Below are 27,135 nucleotides of genomic sequence, written 5' to 3' on the forward strand. Positions count from 1 at the left end.
TTAATTCCACAACAACCGAATTTATATATTAATCTGATTTATGGTAGATTTTCAGGTTTAAAGCCAATTTTTGTTAACCAAAATAAACTTATGGAAGAAAAGGTGTCGATTCTACATCAAGGATTATAGTTTGAGGGTTTCTTAGATCGTATGGCATTCATTTTACTACTATGAAAGATCTTCCCTCTAACAGGGACTTAAAACTAATTTTAAACAGACGTTTTATTCTATCCTAATTTGAGTTTTTAGACTAAAAGTCGTTTCCTAGCTAAAGTCGCTTCAAAGAACTTCCCCTTCGTTCAACCCTTACGTCATTTGGTCGCATTTGAACGTAAGAGAAGCAATAACAGTGGGTTAACATTTTACGATATTCATTTAACAGAGTTCTGCATGGGGAGGCAGCGACAGAGCGAACAGTGGACGCTCTCTCCAATCACACCTCGGCAGCGGCGGTCTCTCACACATACTCACACCCCCATCTTCATTTACTTGCAGGCGGCAGGCAGTCAACAAACGGTGAACCGTTACACCGTTATATTTTGATGGTGGTGGCAAAGTCACACACATACAGAGAAACAAGCTCTCATAGGCAGCAGCATACACTCTCACATAACAGCAGCACCCTCGCATAGATACAAAAATTGCTCTCAGTGGTGCTGCTCGCTCTTACTTTTACTCTAACTCGGCAAATACGACGAGAACGACAACCACGACGGCAGACGAGGGCAGCGTCAGATTGAGATTCAGATGCTGCCTGAGCCTTCTGCCCTCTGCCGCCTGCTAGCCATCCCAACATCATCATCATCGAGAACACAAGGAAAGCCAAAAAATTTAGTTTAGTTGCATTCTAGACGTCGCGTCGTCAGCACACGCGTTGCTCCTCCACATAGGAAGAAACAATAGGAACAATAATAATAAGAACAACGCAAAGAAATCAGAAAAGAAAAACCGCGACACTTGAATCAAAAAATAAAGCAATTTTTAATAATTTATATCTGTAAGATATTCATTTAGTATCTACAAGATAGAATTCTGTGTATATGCGTAGTGCAAAGAAATCGAGTGAACTCAAAACAAATGGCCGACTCAAAAGGCCATCGTCAACACGTGTGTGATTACTTAAAACTCCTTTCAACATAAAACTTTCTAAAAAAAAACAACTCAAAACAATAAAATCAAAGAAAAATCCCACAAAAAAAACATTGTGAAATCAAAAAAAAACGATCATCAGCAACAACAACAAGCAACTAAAAAGCATTCCAATGTTGTCCTGTTTGGCGCCGTCGTCTTCACGTTTTGGCCAAGAGGATAACATTATACAGCAAAGCATGCCATCATCCACAGCCTTCACCATGCAGTGTAAGTGAGATGGAGATGATGACAAAGATGAGTCACATCACATCGGAAAAAAAACAAATGAAAAAAATTATTGTCTAGAGCATCAGCAACATTTTCATTATCAGCATTGTCAAATGCAATTGAACTTTGTGTGTGTATGCGTGTGTGTGTGTGTGTGTCAATTCATTCAACTTTTGCGCGCCAAAGCCATAAACTGATCTCAAGACCCAAGCTCCAATTCTCTCTCTTGCTCATTCTCTGTCTCACACACTTTCAATCTCTGTCTTTCTCTATCCATCTTCCTCCATCTATATACATATATCTCTCTGTATATGCAAAGCATTTAAGTGGAAAAGCCGCCATTTTCAAGATTCTTCTGTGTGGTCTGAAATTCACCTTAAGCCCATATGCTGATGTTGTTGCTTATAAACGCAACACACAGCAAAAAGGAACTTCAGCAAAATATAAATAATAATAATAATAACAATAAAAGCGAAACGAAAATAAGCAGAAAACAAGAATGAAATATGAACAAAACACGAAGGATCGTTGGATCCGCCTCGGGCATCGGATTACCCATTCAACTCCTACGCCCAGCCCAAACTTCAACCAGTTGAGCCAGTTTGTATTCTCTTATTTCCCTTTGAATTGTGCGCCCACGATCAAAATCATCATCAGCATCAGCAACAGCAGCAATACCAATAATAACAACAACAACAACAACCACAACTAAGACAACAACCATTTGCTCTACCCTGAGCAAGTTTAATCACCTCAGTGGCTTGAAAGTAAACACCTCACACATCAAGGGATCTTGTATATAGCAGAAGAATAAAGAAAAATATTCTTATAAAGATTCAAATTGCTAGTGGTAGTTAGTTAGTTACTAAAAGAAAAGAATAAAGCTCAAGCCTGAGGATAATTATCACTTGAAATACTTAAGAGAAGTTATTTATTTAGAAACCGAAATAGAAGACATTAATATCATAAAAGTTTAAAAGGATTCAAGAGATCAGTAGAAAAAGTTTGGAATAATAAGTAAAGTGCTTTAAAAATGCATTTTAAGTATATTTTAGCCACAGACAGAAAAGCAATTTATTTGCCACAAAGTAATGGCAAATTTATATGTATTTAAGGCACATTTTTTCTTCTTTTCGTTTTTTTGAATTGAATTGAATTGAATATCAGCCAATTGCAAAAGCATGTGAATTTGATTTGTTGGCTCCGAGAGATGGTCGGTCTGACGGTCGTCATGAATGAGCCGTTTTTGTTTTGATTTTGGCAATCTCCACCCACATACAGGTAGCTGCTACCCCTAAGAAAATAAACCCGAAAATGTCAAAGTGAAAGTCCGCCCCTGACGGCCGCCACCGTTTATTTATTCACTCCCTCTGACTGTCTTTCTCTCTTACTCTCACTTACCCACTCTCTGACTATCCCTACACAAATAAGACAAGTCATCAGAATGTAACCACCATGATAAATATGCGCATGCGAACAGGTAGTAAGCAGTAGTAGTAGTAGTAGAAAGACAGGTAAGAAATCCAAATACCCGATTCACTCGCACTCGAGGATTACTCGTTCTCTGTCTCACTCACTGCCATTCACCATTACTGTGTTTTGTGTGTGGTTTCTTGCCACTTGTGCCACAATCTATAAAATCAGAAAGTATAAACAAAACATTAAACTGTCAGTGGGCAGAGCTCATCAACGAAAGCCTCTAAAGTGAAGGTGTGAACAAATGAAGCCTAATACACAGAGAAAAATAAATGAAAATAAGAAAATGCGGCAAGCAGCAGCAAATTAATTGAAAAATGTTGAGAAAATCTCAACAAAAAGAAAAAAAGAGATTGAAAATTGTAAACGAGGCAGAAATTTATGGCGCAACATTCAGACATTGTCAACGCCCACACTTTCATTCACCGAAACCGAAACGAACTGAACAAAATCACCTCATAGCTTTTGACAACTGATAAGCATGCTAAACAGACGGATTAATTGCACATGTTCGAGACGCCACCAAACGAGCAGCAAGAACAAGAACCGCATAGAGTGGCTTTGCAGCATTTCTGAAATATGTACATATATACATATACACAGATACTTATAGAGCCTAAGACAACGATAAATTATAATTTATGGGTATTTAAGTAGCCCCATGTCGTAGCAGCAGTAGCCAAACGCATTGTAAAGTGGGTGGATCTTGGCTAAAAGCTCTAGGGCTGCTAATCGATCAGACCAGGCTATGCACTATACAGGTTGCCCCACCAAAATACATCTACATTTCAAATCGAGAACAGATATGTATATGTATCTATAATATACATATGTATTTGCTATAACAACGTGTGCTCTGCCTTTTGCTCTTCTTTCCGGTTGTACGTTTATTTTCTGGTTGATGTCACTGGGCAGCTGCTCAAGCGATGTGTATTAATCGTTTTGGATGGGAAAAACTTACTTGTACTAATTTTCCTCAGCGACTACCTCTAGCAGCAGCAGCATCAGCAGCAGCAGCGCTTTCTCGGACTTGTGTGTTGTGTCGCATTTCGAAATTGCTCCAAAATTTCATAAATCAAAATTTGTTCAGTCTAGTCTCGAAAATAAAACCTGTCGCTATATTATCACCTAGACAAACGCATACAGACAAAGCGACAGACAGATAGACAAACAGACACAGAGACAATTTGGTAACCGCCCACTTTGGCAAGAGAACAAAAATTAAGACTGAAAGCTGTGCTAATTTTCTTTTAGTTTTTTTGTTCATATCAAAAACCATTTACCTTAACTAAAAATCAGTTTAAACATTTAATTTATAGCCCAAATGATTATAAATCAATTTTGAAGTAAGCCAAATATTCACTTTTAATTTGAAATCTAAAAAAATTTACTTAGATACCTATTGTATTTGTTTAGTCTTTGTTTAAGAAGAATCTTAAATAGTTTTGGGCTTCAATTTGCTTGGCTTTTTGTATTTTCGTTTTTGATTAACCCAACAAATCCTTAGAGCATTCTACCATACTCTATCATCTATTATCTGTGAGACCAGCTCAAGTATATAGATTTCTACCCCTAACTAATTAATCATTTTGTATGCCATGTCAGTGAATGTCAGTTTTATATGCTGGTGCTGTCGGTGCTGCCATTTATATCTCATCCTGCTGATAGTCCTGCCTCTGCTCCTTAAGTTGACACACACACACACACACAAAATGTAAAAGACAGGAGTGTTAGCCCATCGAAATTAAGCAAACTTTCCGTTTAACTATTTGGCAACTGGCAAGCAAAAATGATTAATTTTTCTTAGACTAAGTAAACTGAGAGAGAAAGAGCGAGGGGGAGAGAGTGAGGTAGAAAAAATGGTTTCACCTTTTTTGGGGTAGAAAGATTTTTCCTTTTAAATGCTTATTTTCAATTGCAAAAAGGCATCTTCTGGCCCCACGACGAACAGAAACGGCCAGAGACAATAAATCAATGGCAACTCCAATGGCAAGAGGACAGAATCTCTTTGATATTCACGTTTCAACCTGACGCAGTAGAAGCAACCGTAGGAATCAGCATCAGCTTTGGGCAAATAATTTTTTGTTCTCTTCTTTTTTTTTTGCCGCATTTTTACTTTTACTTCGCGTTTTGCTTAAAAAGTAAATTGTTTGCCAATATTTTTTGCTGCTCTCTTTTGGCCATACACACACACTCACACACAATTGTAACAAAGATAACTTTGAAACAGTTGTAAAGTGAAAATTGCATGGAATGTGGCGCAATCCTCCACTCCTGGAGGCCGCCAAAAACAACAACAACAACAAAAAAGATGGCTTCTGTTATACAATTTTTTGCATGGTTTTTATTTGTTCTTATTTATTTAATGCCGGCCACACAACAAGACAACCAAAAAAATAAAACAAAAAAAAAAGTGCCAAAAAATCGGCACAAACAAAGGAGAGGACCCAGCTACCTCCCAATTTACTCCACATACCAAAAACAAGGTGTAGCCAAAGGGCAGACGAAATTGCAACTGGCACATAGAATGGGCAACGCTACCTCCCCAAACACCCCTCCACCATCTTGCCACACCTTTAACACACAGGGTGGAGCACACAATTTAACATGTAAACGATTTTTTGTTAACTGGTTTGGGATGGTAGTGGAAAGAGGGGAAACAGGGGGGGGAACTTCCCTTCTGATTGCCGTTCAATTGCAATAAATTTCGCACAATTGCACAATAATTGTTAAAAGTTTTAAATAAACAAAAATAGGCAAGTGCAGATAGATAGAGAAGGAGAGAGAGAGAGAGAGAGGAGGAGGAGGAGAAACCATTGTATTCGCAATGTTGCAGAAAAAGTTTCGATTGAGTTCGTGTTGAGTTTTATTTTTTAAAGTCTCTTTCTGGAATATTTATGCTGGTGAATATCAATTAGCCCGGTTAAGCTGAACTTTGGTTATATTTCGTTTTAAATGAAGGGTTAAAAACCATTTTTTTTTTTTTGTTTTTTTTGGAACAGGAATGATAGGGAGTCTCTATGGGTTAAAGTGCTTTACGCATTTCTTTATTTAAACATATAACAAATGACTCAACTAATTGTAAGATATAATATGAATCACATTTGACATATTTTATGGAGATTATTTGGTTTCTGGACAATGTCCATAGTTAGTCAAAAATGACTCAAACAAAGCGAAAATTTAGTTTAGAGTAGTCATCAGAAAAGGAAGTACAAACCAGAATATTGATAAAGAAATGACATCTTTCATCTGCAAGTTCTCCTACTAAGCGGTAAAATTTGACTAATTGCTGCATTTGTCCCTAGAAAACGCCCACGATAAAAAGATATATGCCTGCAATCTGCTCAATTTAAAAACTGCAGTTTGCTTTTTCAAGGTAAATCACAAAAATAGTTGAACAACAATTCACATATGCTTTACACTCTGAGGACACAACAGACACCAACAATATGCCTAGGTTAGACGCGGCAGGAGACGACTTCGACGACTACATCGAAGACAACGATGATGACGACGGACATGGGACTACGGTGTGGCGGGCGGGCGAACTGGCATGCATATATGGTGCACGGCTCGGTGGGCTATTAAAATTTCACACTCAGCAAAGCAAAATGCTACAAATAAAATAAACGTGTGGAACATAGGCCACAGCCTTTGGTTTAGCACAGCGCTTCTACATACATACGTTTGCCTGTACAAATAAATAAAACTAAAGGGCAAAAGCAGAAAGCAAAGAATGAAGAAAACCGATGCTCAACGAAAGAGAGCTCCCTTTTCTTGAATTTTTACTTCTTTTTTGCCTGCTTGGCTGCCTGGCTGCCTGGCTGACTGTTTGCCTGGCCTCGACAGCCTTTTCAGTGTATTTATAGATTGAGTCTGGCTGCACCTTTGGCATCGACATAGCCACTTGAGAGGGCAGCATCGGGAAAAAAAGGCACCTTGGCGTCCATTTACTTAAGTTTCATCCTCTGCCAATGCCACATCAAGGTGCAATGTGTAGGGTAGAGATCCCTTTTAAGTATAGCAGGGACAGATATATGCATATAGAGAGCAGAAGAGAGCATTTTTAACCATCTAGAGATGATTGCGTGAGTCAAGACAATATATACCTAATAAATTTTAACCAACTTTGCCATGAATTGTAAACAGTTTTTCCAAAATGTTTATTGAAAGATGAAGTATTGATTTTAAGATGGATTTCCATTATCTTAAAGAACCTCACGCACGATTTTCCCATAGAAGAGACTATAATTTGGCCATCCCAAAGACAAAAATTTTCGAGCGATGAACGATTATTATTAACATTCCATATGTTTTTCACATGCTTCTCTCTATCTCTCTCCTCCTTCTGGTATGCCTCCCCCGCTAAGTGCCACTTGAGATGGTCTCAGAATCACGGACAACAAAACAAAAAAACGCATAGGGAATGGTAATCAGAGAGAACATAAAAACAAAGAATAATACCAATTGCGTTCAATATAAACTTTCGCACGTACGAAATTCGAGGCGATTTGTTCAGATATATACATACATATATATTAAATATTTCACACCTAAACACCAAATGATTGGCCTTCCCACAGGTTTTCATTTACATGCATAGACACTGAAATATTCTGCATTTATGTATACATATATACAAATAATATTATTCAAGCGCACATATTGAGAGTGTCATTTTTCATGGCAATTAGCTAACATTGTACGTACTCGATTCATTTGCAGCTAATTTTATGAAAATTTATTTAATAAATATGCTAAAAACGCGTCACTAACTGCACAGCAAGTTGACTCGTCTGTTTATAATTAAGTGCTAAAAATTTATGTTCATTCGCACACACACACACACACACACACACTTGCAAAAGCCTCCCACAGCTGAAGTTGAGGCGCCGCCACCTGTCCGCCATTTGTCTGCCTCAGCATCAAGTTTGACTACGTCAGCAATTTTGAAACAATTAGACTTGAAAATATTCAATATATCTTTAACGATTTTCACCTGTCCCAATCTCAGGCACCGCAAAAACAAGAAAAATCTTAAGGAAAAAATTGTCAGGGGTTTACATTTCGTTTCGTTTTTCTTATTCTGTTTTGTTTGACAAGCTGCTGTCATTGAAATATTAAAAACACTTTAAAATTTGACATTTAAATGAGATGAAAAATGTAGCAGAAAAGTTTCGCTCTCTCTTTATTTGTTTTTCCCAGGTAAAATTTAAAATATAAACTGCCACTAGGCCTCATAAATTAAGCCAAAGAAAATTATTTTTAAAAAATAAAGGAAAAACAAAAACAGAAAAGAAAATCAAATGAAAGAAAATAAATAAATTTGCATTAACCGAGCTTAGCTAAAAAATGTCTGGCAATAAAAAGGCACATAAAATTAGTGGGCGCAGAAGCCAACACACACACACACACAAGTATTTTCTTTATTGATTCCCTCTATGATATTATTTATAATAAGTAAATATATATATATATCTATATAGCTGCCTGCCCCTCCCCTCAGTTGGCTATTTTTGGCTGCGCGTGTTGCACAGGTGAACCAAAGCATTGACATCAATTCGCCTGCTCCAAGAAAGTTGGGAAATAAACTCATTGTTAATTTTATTGTTTTTAATTTCATGGCATTTTGGCAAACGTGTGGCTAGCCATAAATTGTCCAAGATGGCACAGATATACATATACATATGTTATATAGATATACAGATTTGTCTTTAGTGATATTTGGTATATATAAAAAAGTATTTTCATTTTTTGTTGCCGCCCTTAAATTTTAGTCAAATTTTTTACTGTGGTTTTTTATAAGCCAATTAGAAATGACATTTTTATGGGATATTGAAATTATTTCCATAGATTTACATATTAGACTTAAAGATGTGGTCAAGTTCTTTGCTAAATTTCTATTTTCTATACTATCAATCAACTTCAATTGGTCGGCGTTAAGCGCCAAATAGTTGAACAACATTTATCAGTAGACTATCAAAAACCAAAAAGAAGAAAAACAAAAACATCAAACAAAAAATTCCTTTCCATTTTGTTGGCTACGCATAAATTGATATTAATTTGCGGTACACTTTCAATATTTCAATACCCTTTAGCTTACGTTTAAAAGTGTTAAAAAAAAATATGCTGAATGAAATATCAAGCATATTGTAGTATACCCAAATGATTCGGTTGCTATATTATTTCTTTGGCCCACCGATTGCGTTAATAATTTCTGTTATGAAAAATTGATTGAACTAAATGAGCTGGTGACACACTTGTTGAGTGTCGAGTGTCTGAAATACTCACTCAGTCAGTCAGTCAGTTAGTCAGTCATTCACTCATTCACCACGGGACAATCGGCCATTGGATCCAACGTTGGCCATTATGCTACACGATGACATTATGCTGATGAAAAAACCCATAAAAAAATGGTGTTGTTTTTTTTTGGATCTGTTTTTACAACTTGCATATATTTTATTAAGAGATGATTAAGATGAGCCAATGGTGGCCAAGAGATTCGTTTAATAAAAAATGTCATTAAAAAGCCAACAAGATATAAATTTATACGAAATGAGATATGAAGTGAGAATTGTATATGGAAAGTTTGATAGGTTTGTCAGCTGTTCAGTTTTTATGATTAATTTTAATGGGTTTTTAAATGAAGCGAAAGAAAGTATCTAATTGGAACTATTAGCCAGTGGGTGGAATCTATCTTTAACCTAACCATATGTGTGTACATATGTACATATCTATGACCCGCATCCTAGAGGCAAGCAAATCAAAATGTATCAAAATCAATTAACAATTGTCGTATCAATAAAAATCGAAAGTGAAAAGAAAAAACAATATCAAATTGCAAATGAAACGTGCAACGAACTTTGTGTAAATTGTGCTTGATTGCCAGCACTGGCACACCTCATCTCCTCAGTCCTCCCCGTAGCATTCCCTAGATACTTCTTCTTCTTCTTTTTGTGGCAAAAAATAATAAAGTAGAAGGTACATTAATTGAGGAGTCGTCATTGTCTGCCCGTAATGCCCGCTGCCCGTATATGTGCGTCTGTTGCTCCCGCGGCGGTTAATTGGCTTAAATTAAGGTAGCGATCAAATAGCCCAGACCAACAGCAGCAACAGCAACAACAACAAAGACTGTGCATTGTACTGCGTTACGAGTGGAGAACTCCATTTTGTAAAGACAAGAAAACTTGTCTACCTTACAGGCAAGCCTATTCCCACTTCCATTCCAATTCCAATTCCCATTGCCATTGCCCCTTTGCCCATTACCGTTGATACAAAGTTGTCTTGCTTATTTATTTACCAAGTGACTCTGCCACACACTCATCGAGTTATTTACTTATAACTGAGACACTGTATCTGTGTGTGTGTGTGTGTGTGTATATAAGCAATTGGCTGACCCTCGGCATCGCCATCATTGAACAAAGCAATCTTCAAGATACTTTTTTTCGTGGTTCGCTCACTCACATGTTCTCCCTTTTGGCATGCTTGAACGCTTTTTAAAACTGATTAAGTCCCGACCGACTCTTCAACCGTTCGGTCGCTGCCTTCTACTCTTGAGTATGTTCCTCATACTGGGTGTGTGTGTGTGAAAACCAGTTCTTCACTCTTTTAGGTTTTTTTTTTTTGTTCTCTGTTTCTGTTTTTGATTGGCGCATGAGATCATCGTCTTTTACGTGGAACTGTTGCGTGAAGGCCTGCAGAAGTTGATTTGCCACGAAATTAAGTTGATCTTCCAGTTCCTTCATCTTCGTCTTCCTATTGTGTGTGTGTTTCTTATCGACTTTGACGATCTGGCAGTTAATTTTACCAATTTCCTCTCTCTCTCTTTCTCATTTTCAGTTCCCTCTCTGGCCTCCAGTTTGCATCATCACCAGACACACAATAAATCCAATAATGCCGTCAGCAACACAGAGCATGTCCAGCATGGAGCAGGAGCTGTTGATGACTATTTGGTCAACTGTACACAGTGCCATAAGCGTTTCAGAGAGTTTCAGGTGAGTTGACAAGGCATTTCCATGTTAAGTATTCTTTCGGTACATACGTATTCTCCACATGTTTTTGTTGAATGTCTGTTTGTTTTTCCATCTTATTAAAATAATATGTTTCTTAATTGCACTGACATCATTCATCGTTTCGTTGCTACTTTCAGTCACTCAGTGAACACATTGCCAGTGAGCATCCCCATGACAAGCTTAATTTTGAGCCAAATCGTGGCACTGGCGCCGCTCAACCCGAAAGCGATGCTGAAGATGAGCAGAGTAGCAATTTAAGTAGCAGCAGTCGTCGCTATGCCAAATCCCCGGTTGCCACTACAAACAATAATAACAACAACAACAACAATAGCGAGTTGATTAAGAATCATAATAATAACAACAACAACAATAGTGAGAAACACTCGCCCATGTGCTCACCAGGATCGGCTTCAGGTCCACCAAGTGATCTATTTGCCCATCTGACACATGCTTCGCCACAATTGCCACCAAATCTGCATGCACGTTTCATGGCAGCGGCTGCATTGGCCATGCAATCGGCCCAATCGGCCAGCACTTCAAGCTCACCAAATCTACACCATCATCAGCAGCAACATCTACACCAGCAACAGCAACAGCAGCACCAACAACAACAACAACAACAGTTGCTGCCACCACAATTGCCTGGCAGTAATAGCAGTGTTGGCAGCAATTCGGCCTACGATTTGGATCTAAGTGCACCAAGATCAACATCCAGTCCGGGATCAACCACAGGCGATTTGAATGCTGCTTATCCTTGCATGCAATGCACTGCTGCATTTCCCACACGCGAACAATTGGAGCAACACGAATTGATGCATTCGCCAAGTGGTCAGCCAGTTACACAAAATGTGACTCAGGTGAGTTGAATTTCTATTTGAATTCCAAAGGGCTCCTCTACATTATCTCAACAAGTTGTTCACCCTGAGTGTGTGTGTGTGTGTGTGTGTGTGTGAGTGGTTATTAATAACCATTCCATTACAGTCCATTCCTGTAGTAGCTGATAAAATACCACAAAATATATGTAAATACATACATTATCCTCCCCTCCTACCGCCCCCTTGGTCGTTTCGTGTTAAAGTTCAAGCCACGCATTACTCATACGCATAGGCAATCAAAGAACAACTCTAAAAACTCCGTGGCAATAAACGATCAAGAAACAAAGTGAGAATAAAAACTTTTTGATCTTTGAACACTCACTCACAAATGCATACAATGGTGAGGCTTTGTTTTCTGGATTTAGCGGGAAGCGAGCAACGATAATGGGATAAGACCCAAGATGCCAAAGTGCCAAGAGCACAAATCTTCCATACATACATACATACATACATTCTTATGTGTAAATACATTCTCATATGTACATACTAATATGGACACGTTTCCTGTTGACAAATCGTGAAACAAAACCTTATAAACAATATTTAAACAAAAAATAATAATAATAAATGAGAAAATAATTGAGGCAAACGATAACGAAATATATGAAAAATTTACCCCATTCCGCCTACCTCATGCCCACACGAACATAAAGAATATAAATACATACTTGAAAAAGGTCTCAAAGGCTTTGATTTCTAAGTAGTACAAATATTATCTGAAAACTCTTGAGGTTTCTGTTTTTACTTCGTTAGATACCCTGCATAGCCAGAGGGTTTAATTATAGTATATTAGCTCTGAGGTCAATGTAGTTTTTGGTCTTTTATCACAAGTATTTCCAAAGAATATTTCCCATTAAAGGGAATTCCATTTGATTTTTCTTAACTAAAACTGGGTATTTCAAATTTACATCAGCAATTTAGTACACAAAAATGTTTCTTCTTCTCTTTTTTAGAAAAATAACTTAAAGACTTAGTTGCTGTTGTTATTTACTTTTGTTTATCAGCAACAACAACAACAACAAAAGGCAATATACATTGATAAGCAACACCGTCATAATAAAACAAAACAGAGGAAAAAAAAAACCCCGAAACAAAGAAATAAGAAATGGGCATAAAATAAAATGTAGGCGTTTACCCAAAACTAAGAAAAATAGTAAAAAAAAATAATAATACATAGAAAAATATTCCCGCATGGCCTCTGATGACGCGACACACACAAATACACACACACACTTATGTATGTATATACTGTATATTATCTGGGGAGAACGAGGTCTAACCAACGACGACCTATCATAAAATATGAGAGTCCGGGTATATAGAAGACCAAAGTGCCTGTGTGTGTGTGTGTGTGTGCGTCTGTCAGTCACACACTCATAACTCCCAATTGTGCAGTTGTTGTTGTTGTTGCTCTTGTTCTTCGTCTTCATCTTAACGACTATGTGTAGGCCTAGTACTAGACCAGGCATGCCAATGTGATAAGGCATTAAAATAAATGTTGCTACAGGCGGAGCGAACTGATAAGACTTCTGTACCCTCTCCACTACATTCCCTTTTCCCCCTCTATTCCACACTTTGTTTCTGCCTTTCATTGGGCAAAAGTTTTTTCCTTGAACAATCCATAAAAAAAAGAACAAGAAACAAGTGAAAAAAGAAAACTGGTCTGCCTTCAGACTCTAGGCGATAAGCACAACACAACCATACACCTATGTTGTGTATGTGTGTGTGTGTGGCACCCAACGGCTATTAAAGCCACATAAATTATAATTTTGTTGCATTTTTGGGGGTGGGCGGCGGCCCCCCCTTTTCCTTCAAACATTGGTCATAAATTCATATGGCTAGTTTTTTTTTTCATGATATGGGCATTTTCTTACTTTTTTTTTACCTTTATATGAGCACACGCACACACACACACACATGCATACCCATAAACATGTATGTAAAGCCTAAGCAGAGTCAGACGAAATGAAAATGCTGCAAAAAACTCATAAAGTTACAGTGAATGCTGACTAAATGTGACAACATGAGCATGAGGGATGCTAGTATGAAAACACGTTTTACTTTCCTTTAGTAGAGTTTAGAGTCTGCACCAATTAAGTTAGATATCAACTAATATAAAAATACATATTTTCTTTGATATTTTGACTTTAGTAGGAACTAAAAGTTCTTTCTTAAGTTTTTTATTCATTCTTCCGAGTTCAAAGAGTTCGCTCCATTTGTTATTCACTGTACTAAGTTTGCCTCTTTTTTTGGTCTTTGCTTTTTTCTGGCATTTTCACGTTATTAATATTTACCTAAGCTGTCATGAAGGGGCCCAAAATGCTTGGCAAAAGTTAATAAAGTTGGTCCAACTCTGTTTTGGCAGGTTTTGTGACTGACCTCATTGCATCTGCACCCACAACATTTCGTTGCCATTGCCGTTGCCATTGCTGCTGCAGCTCTGATTCATTGCAACTTTTGTTGCAATGGTCCCATTTGGTGGGCAAAATGCACGGACATATAATTTACGGCTTTGTTAATGACATTTAAACAAAATGGCAACTGCCACCCAAACATACATACATACATACATGCATATGAGATCGGTGCTCCCTTTCTCTCTCTTTCTCTCTGAGCCGTGTGGCACTACCAATTATAATTGATGTGGCACATTGCATTTATTTAATATTGTTGGCCATTGGGTTTACACGTGTACACGGGGCCATATTAAATTATTATGTGTGAAAACAATTAATTATGCTACAAACAACAACAACAAGAAGAAGAACAACAATAATAACAAAATATGCGAACAAATTGCTCATTATGGAAATCAAGAGAAGCCAAAACGCATAAAAGTAGGCAATACTTTTTTTTGTTGCTGTTGTTGCATGCTCTTGTGATATTATTATTGAAATGGCATTAAAATTGGCCGCAGGACGTTGACAGGATTCGGAATTGAAAATCAACATTGGTTGATTTAACATTTAACATTTTTTGTCGTTAAGGTCAACATCATTAACAGACAGCAGCACGGCCCAAAGGGAGGGAAAAGAGGGAGAGAGAGAGCGAGCAAGTTGGACTGTAATTGCTGGGCAAATGGCTGGACATAAATTATTGGTCAAACTCAAATGTTGAGCCGAGGCCAGGATATGGGGTCGAATGGTTTGAGCCCGAAGGAGGGGCATAAAAACCCTGGCAAACTTTCAACAATAACAACAGAGTGCCAGAAAAAGTGCAGCAATTAAATATTTGCTTAACTGCACACACACACACACGTACACACTCACACATGCTCGCAACTTTTGCGGCCACAATTCATTTGGGGAATGGCTGAAAGAACCGTGGTACGGGCAGCGGTCAACATCAAAAAGTTGCCACCTTTTTCGGGCCACCACAAAATGTTACCATGTCTGGGGCGTGGACAATTCAAATTGAAAAATTATATGCACTTTAGGTGTACTATACTCTCTCGGCCAGTCCAATACGTGGTTCTCCTGTCTACCCTCCCTCCTCGTCCCACCAATTGTCGCCGTCATCTCGTCTCGGCGCCACTTGACGAGCTTGCAGTGAAAAATTAATAGCAATTTATTTACTCCACTCGCTGCCATTGCTCCTGCCGTTGAGTCCTTTTTTTCGTGTTTTTTTTTGTTCTTTTTGTCTTTCCCATTCTCCGTGTCTCTGCTCTGACTCACACTCCTTTACCACTTTTAAATGTATTTTTATGTATTTCTGCGGACATTCGGTTGTAAGGTCAAACCCTTTTGCTGCTGACCCCGGCTCATACAAAAGTTTCAAAATTATATGCAATTAAAGCAAACAAATTAAATAAACGGAAACTTTATTTCACATAAATTATTAAAGGGTAAAAATATATTGAAATTGTTTTGTACTTTTTCCCATGAACAATGCATATTTATTAGATTAAGTTTTGAGACAAACAAAAGTTATGATAAATAGAGTTAATTGTTTAAACATATATCCCTGACTATCTGGCTTATATGCATAAATCTTTGTTTTGTCACATTTATAGCCTTTGCATTTTATTATTAACATCATTAGCAGTTCCTGTTGCTGCAACACATCCTCTTCTAACATCCTAGAATTCTAAAAAAAGGACACACCTGCAGGAAAACACACATGTCAAGAGAGGCTAGTGCCTCCTAGATATTTCCTCTTTAATTTAAACGTATATTCTTTATTTTTTTTCTTGCCGTTTTTTGAATAATTTTAAGTTACTCCTGAGATTTATATCAACTTTCACCGTGCCACCATAAATTATGTGTGTGTGCTCTCTCTCTCTTTCAAACCTTAGACAGTTTTTCACATGGAAATTCCACAAGATATTTCCCTAGACTCTGGGGGCATCTCTCTGTGTGTGTGTGACTTGAGCTGAGCTGCAAGTCCCGTGGGTTTTTTTACTTTTGACGTTTATTGTGCGGTTGTTACATGATATGTTTAATGAGAAATTTGGATACTTTCTTTCTTTTATATATGTATATGGTTAAATCTCAATATACAAGTATATATACTTTAGTTCTGTATATATATCTGACAAAAATCTTTGCCACAGCTGTTATTCTAAATTGAGAGCATATCATAATTTTGTTCACCGTCCGGCGACACGTTTCGTTTATTTCCCCAAAATTTTGCTTTTATCAAAAGTGATAAATTTAATTTATTTTGCGGCAGCGTCTTTTCTTATTTATGTTTTCCTAATACGCAACTAATTTTGCATGGCAGAAAAAAAAAAAGAAAAACCAAATGAAAATGAAAGAAAAACGTTTCAGCGCCCCCCCCACCACCCTGCTTCACACCTCACATGGCATGGGCATGATTGGGCAAAACGTTTTATTTATAAACAATTAAGTTTGATTTGTCGTACGTTGGCAGGCTGGGAGGCAGGAAAATGAATTTCCCATTTTCATTTTGGTTTTTGTATGTGAAAATCTTTGGAAATAAAATATTGAAAAATGCCGGCAGTCATAAATGCCGAGAAACCGCACAAGACTTAAAAGTATTTCCCTGTTTTAAAATGTTAATCAATTCCTTTTTGAATGTTAAGAAATCTCTTGTTATATATGTCCAATACACATACACATACATATATATATTATACTATATAGACAAGTGCGCAAATGTCTTGGGGCCCTGGAGACTTGTCATAAATAATAGAGACACTTCATTTCGAATGTTATTGAACTTTTTAATAGCGCAAAAAGCAAATCGTTTCGAATAATCAAAGTTCAAGTGAATTTCTCACTAAAATTTAGTTTTCCTTTTATTTTTTATAGTCTTTACACAATAAAAAATAAAGAACTATTTCATTTTTAATAGTTTGAAGTTTATAGAAAGATAAAATAACTCAAATTTAATTGAAAACTCTTTAGTCTAACTTTATTTATTCGCGTTTCCAACGAAAGTGTGGAAAACCTTATCAGCTTCAGGGGGTTCAGAAACCCTGGATTCCATGAACAACTTTCTATGTTGACTTACTTTAACTATATTAGAGATAACCCCAACTGATCTCAGTCCAAACGTGTGCTGATTTCGTAGGTAGTACAATTAGTTTTTTCTTCTTTTCGCTAGTAGGTAGTCAGTCACTACGTCAATTCATTCATTGCTTTTAGATTGGAAATATATATACTAGATTTGTGTTTGTATATATATAGAATATAGATGTGAGATAAGCTAGAAATTGGGTCGCAGTTGCTATAAAGCAGTTAGACATTATTTTATTTAATTTTTTCATATTTTTTTTCTCTCAACGTTTTTCTTGCATTGGTTTTTTTTGCTTGAATCTTTGTTGTTGCTTTTAAACATTTCTTTGTGGCGTCGTTAATAATTTTTTTTTTTTTTTTTGTGTTTAGCTGACCTCAAAAAAGTAGGTGAGAGAATGGAAGGGGGGTGGGTGGTGTGGAACGGCAAAAGCATGTCGTTTGTTGTTATTTCTGTTTACGCATTTCATAAGGCGACAGGTGCGTTTTTTATATGTATGTAGCAAAAATATATACCCTATAGATAGTAGCTGGCAGTCGACATCGGTATTTTGTCACAATAACAACAATGTCAAACTTAAAAGCCCAAATCTCCCTTTACAGCCAATTATGTGAGAGCTATTATGGCCAAATTCCCATGTCAGTCAATGCATAAAGCAAATGTGAAAATGAACAAACAAAAACAAAATAGAGAGGGAGAGAAACGAAAAAAACATAAAATAATAATGAAATACGTTCACAAATTAGCCAGACTCTATGTCAAGATGCTTATATGTGTGTGTGTGTGTGTGTGTGAATGCATGTTTTGTGCTTTTTCATTTGATTTGTCTATTAGTGGGCCTTGTCGAGTCTTTGCCTAGTGGCGCCCACCTACGTTGCGTTATAATTATAGCCAAAAAGGCTTGTCGCCTGCAATTAACTACGGACGGACTTGTCTTTTGGCTGGACCACAATGTTCCGCCCCTCCTTCCCTTTCTCTCTCACTCTCTCTCTGGGTGTCAGCAACATTTAGCTTGATTTACGCTTTGAAGAAGAACCTGTCCCACATGATGATGATGATGTTTGTAGAATATAGAACTTTTTTTGCATTTATCTGTGTGGTCTAGTGCATCTTAACACTATCATCCGATTCGAATTTCCGGCTTAATTTGTGGCTTTTTTTGTTTTGTGTTTTGTTTGTGTTCGTTTTTGTTTTTACACGGTACAAGATAAGAATACTAGTTGATAAGGTACGCCCCGCTGGGCACTTTCACCTCAGTCAGGGGCGGATTTGGTCCATGGGGAAACTAAAAATGTGCTCTTTAACCATATTGAGCTTATCATTGTTAGTTTTTGTTTATGCTAAAATTGAAAATTATTTACTTATGTTGTTTAGGAAACAAATTTTGATTTCTAAGCGAGTCTTAAAGGTTTTTTGTTTATGAATTTCGCTCCTGTTCTGGCAAATAAATTCCCATTTTGTTTACTAGCCCACACGCGCTACCTCTATTATGGATTAAAACAATGTCCATCTTATCAGTGACATCATTGTAAATATTCCAAAATTTATTCCACTTAGAATGCGATGATGATGATGATGATGACCTGAAGGGGTAGGAGGAGGGAACGAGGAAGACGAGCACACGTGTTTCGATTCAACCTAAGAGATTTTCAACTGTACCTTGTGCAGAAAATGAACTTTAATCAGTTCCACTTTAATTTAGACATATGTCTGGGGATTTAATGAAATTTCATTTTGTGAAATCAATCAATGTGGCATGAGTATATGAGTTTCTCTCTCTCTCTCTCTCTCTAGCTGTGTGTGTTTTTGTGTGCATTCAGGTTTTAGTCAAGTGCCAGTGCCCCCACTTGAGTCATGGCCCCCGCTACCGTTTGGCAGTAGTCTGTCATTCAGTCCATCAGTCCATGTCAGTGCCAACCCCTGGATCTCTCTCACTCTCCTTCTCTGTGTGCGTGTGTGTGTGTGTGTATAAAAAGCATCTTCATGGCGCACATTATTATTAAAGGTAGCTTCAATTGGCATTTCCGTTCACTCGCTCAACGCAGCAACAACAAAAAAAAAAAAAAAAAACATAATAATAAAATAATCATAAAAACGCATAAGAATCCACAAAGCTGACGCATCAAAATTTATTTATAACCGACAATATTTCGACTTGAAGGTACCCAGTAACGAATAGGCCTGAAATCGAAGCTGACAAATACATATCTCTAAATTGCCTTTTTGACTACCTTTAAATACCCTTAGGCCATGCGATTACAGGGTATAGAAGTGCCACGTCAGAGGAGAGGTCTGGATTACCTTTGTGTAAGCGGCTGCCATTTTTGCTTTTTACATTTAATTGATAACGAGACGTCGACGACGACGGCGATGACAACAGGGGACAACAAAGCATTTTCATTGTATTACTTGTTGTATTTGCTGCGTTTACTTAGCGCTTGGAGGTAGGCGTATCACTTGCGGTTTACAAACGACCCAGCAAACGTCCAACAACCTTATTAAGCAGAACGGAGCTATCTAGAGTGAACGAGAAGGGTGAAGCAAGTGCGATAAGCACTGAATGACTGCGCGTGCGAGCGAATACGCAATAGTCATGGCGATAACCAGTTTAACAATATGGCAAAGCAACAGGTAGCCATGTTGTTTTTGTTTCATTTCTCTTGACAAGACCAAACTCGTTTTGTCAGGTGCTAATGGCCATTCGGCCATGACATCAGATTTAGACATTTTCATTTTCCTTCAAACAGGTAAAATAACAACCAAACGGAAACCGGAAATACGTCAAAATGTCTGCAGGCGGCGGCTGCGGCGCTCTCTCACTCATTTCCACTCTAATAAAAATTCAAATAAGAAGAAAACCAAGCAAACAAAATGTGAAAAACCAATTGTATTTGGAAAAACAACATTTTCCCGTTGTAGTATGCCTAAATTTGCTACAAAATAAACAAATTAAGGGAGCTTCCCGTGTCCCAATCGTATTAAAAAGATGGGGGCGGTTTTGGTTTTTTCTGTTTCTACACTTGCTAAATAAATAAACACAATGTCACGTTAATGTTGTACAAGCTAATTAGATGGAATTGAAGGCAATAGTTTTTCAAAATTTTTTAGGCTTTTTGTCGAGAGCTCTCTGGCCATGATCAAGATGAAGATGATGATGATGATTCGACATTCGTCAACTGATTGTGATCTCATAGAGTGTAAATTGGTTTCGGTGTTGAAATAAATGACTAATAACTGAAACATTAATTGAAATTCATGCAAAGTAAATGAGTAAGCTCAGCTCGAATACAAATTCGAGTCCAAAAGTTCAATTTGTTATTGCAAGCACACTCACAGGGGGAGTAAATAATAGAATGTTGGTGACAAGAACACTTAAAGAAGAAAGAGTATAGATAGTTCGTTGCTGGGATATTAACTTTAGCTATTTACCTGCTCCCTAAGAATATCATCATTCATTCACAATGTCATGAACTTTTTATTACAATTGAAATAAACAAAAATCGTTGCGGATCTTAAAAATGTCTTACAAAAAGCTTGAGGTAAGCGATGGGAAGAAAGACCGAGAACAGGGGAAAGTAAAAGTTCAACGTCTGCAAGTAAACAATTACTATGGTGGGTGGGGGGGAAAGTGGGGCTGCAGATGAGACGAACACGTGTTGCCATATGTCCGCCAAAGTGCCGCAAATCTTTCAACGTACCGGCTAAGTGGAGAAGCAGATCTCCTCCATTCCATGTCCCCCTGCTTTCCTTATACTAGCTGGCGTCAGACAGCTTTTCCTTTCATTTCAAAGTTCACCTTTCTTTCCAGTTGCATTCTTATTTCTCTTTGCCCCGCATCTTCTCTTCTTTTTTTTTTTTTTTGATGCGTTCAATTTTGTGGGCAAACACAAACAACAATTTTGTGATTAGCATCAGCTGTTGAAACATTTTGATTTGATTTGATTTCAGTTTTTGTATTTGTTTATTTCTTTAGTCTTGACGGTGAGCGTTAGCAAGGGAAAGGTCTTATGGGGGTAGGGGGCAAGTAGGAAGGGCGGCCCATATTTGTTGATATTTTCATTTGATTTTTATAGGCGCTTTGTCGCAATTTTCCCAATTGAAGTTAAAAATTCGTAATTTATTTACAGCTGAGCGCAGCTTGCATTTCCCTCCCATTTATACCCTCTACAAATAGATTATTGAAAGGTATATGCTAGCTAATAAAATGTTTAACATTCCTTAAGAATTCTTTTCACTACTTACGGTAACATGAAGTCGGTGTCTCACTTTTAATTTCACTATCTGTTTCGTTTTGTTCTTCTTATTATCTTCACGCCTTTACCTTGTGTCTATGCGTGCGTGTGTGTGTGTGTGTGTGTGTGTGTGTGTTTGTGGTTGTTATTGTTTTCGGGTTTACTCCACCCTTTTTTCATTACCTTTTTTCGTTGGTTTTTGTTTTTACCACCAGCCGAGATAACGGTTATATGTCCATCTCAGTCGCACTTGCTCTTTTGGGGGGCATTGGCGTGAATTGCTTTTGATCGCTTCTTCGCGTGTCACTTTTCATTTTCGCTTCGTCTTCGTTTCGGTCATCGTCGTCGCGCTGTGCGCGGATTTGTTCTCGATTGAAGTTTTGTTTTTTTAAATTGTTAATAAAAAAGACAACACAAGCAAAAAAAAAAAAAAAAAAAAAAATAGCACATCTTTTTTACGACTCTGCAGAAACTTAAGAAATATACAATCACACAAACACACACACCGACGGACACTAAAACACACACACACACACAGGAAAAAATGAAACGCTGGCCGTTGCGGTCTGGTTATTTGGCTTTGCCTTGAAACAAATTAAAAAGACATTAAATTTAAAACAAATAAATACATTTGTTGTTTTAAACAATTTTTATTACCTGTGCGTTGGTTGTGGCCCCAAAAATTAATCGAAATACGCATATCTACACACGCAATCCAGAAACAACAACAATAATGTCAGCTAGTGCAGTCGCCGTCTCTGCCGCTACGGCTGCTAAACTGTTATTAGCAGCGTCGCAGTTGAAAGAGGTGATTAAAGAGCAAGTAACACACCACGAAGGGTGGTCAATTAGTTCGTCTCTCTTTCCCTCTCACTCTGACTCTATCTGAATTTTAATAACCGTTTTTCTTCTTCTTATTTATTTGCAGACATGCAAAATCTGCCACAAGGCCTTCGCAAATGTTTACCGCCTGCAACGTCACATGATCAGTCATGATGAATCCGCTCTATTGCGTAAATTCAAGTGCAGTCAATGCGAGAAGGCATTCAAATTTAAGCATCATTTGAAGGAACATGTACGCATCCATTCCGGCGAGAAGCCCTTCGGCTGTGATAATTGCGGTAAACGTTTCTCGCACTCGGGCAGTTTCTCCTCGCACATGACATCGAAGAAGTGCATTAGCATGGGCCTGAAACTGAATAATAATCGTGCCATGCTCAAGTCCCTGGAAAAGAGTCCGGGATCGGGACGCGGTGGCGGTGGCTCCGGTGATCAGCAGTCGGGCAAGCGTTCAAAGTTAACAGAACAGGCAGCTATGCCCACATTACCGCCTGCCTTACCAAATCCTATGATCTATTTCGCTGGCGATGCACCGAATCAGGTTGCAGGTGCCAACGCGGGACCAGCGGCTCCCTTCTATCCTAATTATGGAGCAATGAATGCGGCTCTTTTGGCATTTCCATTCCTCGATCCTCGTGTCCATCCCTATAGCATACAGAGACTGCTGGAATTATCTGCAGCTGGTCAGCAGCAACAACAACAGCAGCAACATCAGTTGGAAGAAAGAGAAGATCAAATTGAGGAGCAAGAGGATCACGAACAATTGGAAATCTATGAAGCAGCCAAAGATGACGAAGAGACACCGGACGAACCAAAATTAGTTATGGACTTGGAGGAGAATTCCACTGTCAAGGAACAAGATGAACCTTTGGCGGAACCTGCCATCGAGAAAGTGCAGGAAGAAGAGGAAATCCTTGACGTAAAGCAAGAGGCGAATCGCGAACCAACGCCAATGTCAGAAAGCAATCCCACTTCTCCCACCAAAGCCATAAAGCAAGAGCAGGAAGAACTTCGTTCAGTGGAAGACGAGGAAGAGCCCGCTCTGGAAGTGGTTGGTGGTAATGAACCTGCCACTCTTCCCATTGAAGAACCAACTTCTGAGTTGCGTTGCAGTCGCTGTAACAAGCAATTCAATCATCCCACAGAGCTGGTACAGCATGAGAAGGTTCTCTGTGGCCTGATCAAGGAGGAGTTGGAGCAACACTTTCAACAGCAGCAACAACAACAGGCAGCAGCTAATGCCTTTGCCATGCCCTCGGCCAGCGAAGATGAGGATGAACGTGATGCCGATGAAGATGATGAACGACAAGATCAGGATGCTGGCGCTCGTCAGGACTTTAATGGCAGTGAAAATGGTGAAGCCGGTCGGAAAGTTCGCGTCCGCACTGCGATCAATGAGGAGCAACAGCAACAGCTTAAGCAACATTATGCCCACAATGCGCGACCAAGTCGTGATGAGTTCCGTCTCATTGCCGCTCGTCTGCAATTGGATCCTCGTGTGGTTCAAGTTTGGTTCCAAAATAATCGCTCCAGAGAGCGTAAAATGCAAAGCTACAACTCGAACAGCAACGCGGCAAATGCCGAGAATGCAAGTGTTTCAACTGGTCGTCCCGCTGGCGAGGATCAGCCATTGGATTTGTCAGTAAAACGTGATTCCCTCTCACCAAAAGGCCAACACTCGCCGCTTTATGGCCTGGCGCCACAACAGGCTGCAGGCCAGTCAGTTCCTCTCGATTTCCAGGAAGCCATCAATCTTAGCCGCAAATTTGCCAGCTCGGCATCCATGTCGCCGGCCTCGTTGTCCCCCCTATCAGGAGCATCGTTACAGCAGCAGCAACAACATCACCAATCCTCGGCCCAGGCAGCTGCAGCCGCTGCGGCACTCTACTTTGGTGGTCCACCACCATCGCCGCCTACCATGCTTGAGGCCACACCCACCACGCCTTTGCAACTGCCACCCCAGAATTGCTCGAGAGGCCGTCAAGGTGGACAAGCTTTCCCCGGACTACCGCCATACATGATGCCCATGCAGCGATTGCCCATGGAGGCGCTCTTCCAAATGCGTCCCGGAGAATATGCCTCGAATCCGCTAATGAACAGTATTAAGATGCCAGATTATCGTGGCACTAGCCTCAGTCCGGGCGGTTCCGAGAAGCGTTCTTGGCGCGATGATGATTCGCGCATCTCCCATGAAGATGACTATGGTGGCCTATTGCCACCAAAGCCAAAGCGAGTCAAGGCCGAGACGCATGGACATGCTGGCGATGCCGATTTGCCTTTCCTATGCGATCAATGCGACAAGGCCTTTGCCAAGCAGAGTTCTCTGGCCCGGCACAAGTACGAGCATTCCGGTAAGTGTGAATCTCTCACAAGGTCAAGGATTGAATAGAATTGTTAACAATTGTTTTCCCCTTCTGCAGGTCAACGACCCTACCAGTGTATGGACTGTCCCAAGGCCTTCAAGCACAAGCATCATTTGACGGAGCACAAGCGTCTGCATAGTGGAGAGAAGCCATTTCAATGCTCCAAGTGCCTGAAACGTTTCTCGCATTCGGGCAGCTATAGCCAGCACATGAACCACCGTTACTCCTATTGCAAGCCCTACAGGGAATAGGTAAGCGACACCTCAGTGTCGAACACCTGCGCTTCATCATCATCATCTGGCATGTCCAAGCCGCCTACGACGATGACAACAACGCCACGTGGACGTCGTGGTCAGGCAGCGAATAGAAATCATCCGCATCCGCCACCGCCGCCGCATCCTCATGCCTTGGCCGCAATGGCTGCCTATCAACAACAACAACAACAGCAACAACAGCGAATGCCTCGTCTACCATGGCCACCGTCCGTGCCTGGTGCTGGTGTGATGCTGCCACCGCCGCCCAATCACAACAGCAACACCAACAATCTCCTCCAGCAGCAGCAGCGTGCAACGGCACCGCCCCCTCCACTTTTACCAGGTGCATATGGCCAGTCTCCAGCATCATATTTCCATCATGCCGGAGTACTGGCTCCACCTCCACCGCCGCGCTTCGCTGCCCCATTAACGCCACCCACGGGCGTTCCGTCCTCCTCGTTTGACTTCTTCAATGCCAAAATGTTGCTCAACTAGTGGGCAGCAGCCACATAACAGAAACGGTTCGTGGTTGGCTTTAACAGCAAAATTAGCAGGGAAAGCAACCACAACGGTTATCTATATTCAAATTTTTATGTGTTAACGGTTGCTTTTCCCTCCTCCACCCCACTTCGCCCCCTCCACTCTAATCATAAGTCTAACAGTGCACTTACAAGCTGTACTTAAAATTTCAATTTGTGCGTTAAAAGAAAACTCAAAAATCTCAAAAAAGAAAAACAAGCAGGAAAATCCCCTCCCGACAGAGAGAGAGAAAGAGAAAAAAAGAAAGCGAGAGCAGATAAAGATCGAAAAACAAAACTAAAAGAGAAAAACCTTTCGTTTGAGCGAATTTATTATTTTTTATGATTTTATATTTTAAACAAAACGTTTATATTTTAGTATTCTGAATTTGTATCTTAAGTTTACCAACTTCTTGGGCAATAGGCAAAGAGTTTATATATGTATCAAGATATATATATACCTAAGAGCTGGATCCAGTACCAAGTGCTGTATAATACTCAAAGATATCGTATATTTTAGTTGTGGCCAGATCCACATGTTCTTTTTTATACAGATATATATATATATATATACGTATACATATATGTATATAGATTTATAACTTTAATTGTATATTTTTTATAAGATTATTAATATTTTAATATTAGAATTAGAATTATATTTATAATTTGTAAGCCAATTGCTGGCAGGCCTTGGGTTTTATTTTTTGTTCTTTGTCAAAATGGAAATGCTCAAACAAAATAGTTTTTTTTTTTTTTTTTTAATTTTTGGACCAAAACAAACCAAATTATATACTGAAACAGACAATACAAGTTCCACGATACCCAACAAGAAAAAAAAAAAAAAAACAAGAAAGAAATACCAAGCAAAAGTATTAAACAAATACCATCAGCTAAACTGTATTAAACAAAACAAAATAGTTTCTCACAACAACAACAACAACAACCCAAAATATTCAATATATTTCTAATATATATACATAAATATACATATATATATTATATATGTTTTATGTGAAAACCCACCGCTTGCTGCGCGTTTCAAGCTCTCTTACTTAAAATCTACCATCTATATGGGATATACCCTATATATAAATATATATATATAGATATATAAAAACGAAATTTCTCTAAAACAAAACGGAAAACCTATACGATCATTCCATATTTTGCTAAAGTTGCTATAAACAAAATGAAGGTGCCAACTATCCTCCTCCTCCTCGTCTTTCCCCCTCTTCCCATAATCCTTTGCTGCTCCTTCAGCATTTAAACCTTTGGCTACTTCGGCACTTTAAACTATAACTAAAATGTTTGTAAATGTAAAGCTTAACTACTTAGTGCACAAAACTAAACAAACGAAACACAAAAAAAAAAAAAAGAAATTAAAATTAAAAATTCAAATATTAATTTAATATACATACAACATAAAGTTAAAGTAAAATACATAAAAACAAAAACTTGATTTGGCCTTATTAAAAATTATTTAACATTTAACTGTGTGTAGTTTTAGGCAAACAAAACAAAAACAAAAAGAAAAACAAGATTTAACAATTTAAACAAATATTAATTAAACAATTAAGTAAAAAAGAAAATGAGAAAAACAAAAAAAAAAGGTTAAAAAACTTACAACTTTTGGAAAAGTCTTGCATAAACGTAAATTAAAAAAACTCAAAACAAAAAAAGAAGAAGAAATTTATTAGCAAAATTCAATAAGCAAATTAATCC

General features: G+C 38.4%; 2 protein-coding genes across 5 annotated transcripts in view; one reads left to right on the top strand and one right to left on the bottom strand.

Annotated features, from left to right (window-relative positions):
• PH4alphaPV (prolyl-4-hydroxylase-alpha PV) overlaps positions 1-22,228 on the bottom strand; it is a 161,451-nt gene extending 139,223 nt beyond the window's left edge. For all 3 annotated transcript variants that reach the window (XR_011033374.1, XM_068298070.1, XM_068298067.1), the window contains exons 1-2: positions 22,093-22,228; positions 21,446-22,019 (exon numbers count right to left, since the gene is read on the bottom strand). The gene's annotated coding sequence lies outside the window, so the exon portion shown is untranslated. The remainder of the gene's footprint in view (positions 1-21,445; positions 22,020-22,092) is intronic.
• On the top strand, positions 979-25,168 carry zfh1 (Zn finger homeodomain 1). 2 transcript variants are annotated; one of them, XM_068298065.1, is made up of 5 exons: positions 979-1,359; positions 10,678-10,832; positions 10,988-11,707; positions 22,364-24,626; positions 24,696-25,168. In XM_068298065.1, the coding sequence occupies exons 1-5, from the start codon at positions 1,263-1,265 to the stop codon at positions 24,887-24,889; spliced, it is 3,429 nt and encodes a 1,142-aa protein (XP_068154166.1). In that variant the 5' UTR covers positions 979-1,262; the 3' UTR covers positions 24,890-25,168. The 2 variants fall into 2 exon arrangements, with proteins under 2 accessions (XP_068154166.1, XP_068154167.1); XM_068298066.1 differs by lacking the exons at positions 979-1,359; positions 10,678-10,832; positions 10,988-11,707 and adding an exon at positions 21,722-22,243.
• The last annotated feature ends 1,967 nt before the right edge of the window (positions 25,169-27,135 follow it).

The sequence above is a fragment of the Drosophila tropicalis genome, unplaced genomic scaffold, assembly GCF_018151085.1.
Source record: "Drosophila tropicalis isolate 14030-0801.00 unplaced genomic scaffold, ASM1815108v1 contig_859, whole genome shotgun sequence".
Lineage (NCBI taxonomy): Eukaryota > Metazoa > Arthropoda > Insecta > Diptera > Drosophilidae > Drosophila > Drosophila tropicalis.

Excerpts from the sequence above, each read along its gene's own strand:
- zfh1 (XM_068298065.1), top strand. The coding sequence starts at position 1,263 with ATGTTGTCCTGTTTGGCGCCGTCGTCTTCACGTTTTGGCCAAGAGGAT. Across the intron at positions 1,360-10,677 it reads CACAGCCTTCACCATGCAGT|TTCCCTCTCTGGCCTCCAGT; the intron begins GTAAGTGAGATG and ends TCTCATTTTCAG. Across the intron at positions 11,708-22,363 it reads TTACACAAAATGTGACTCAG|ACATGCAAAATCTGCCACAA; the intron begins GTGAGTTGAATT and ends ATTTATTTGCAG.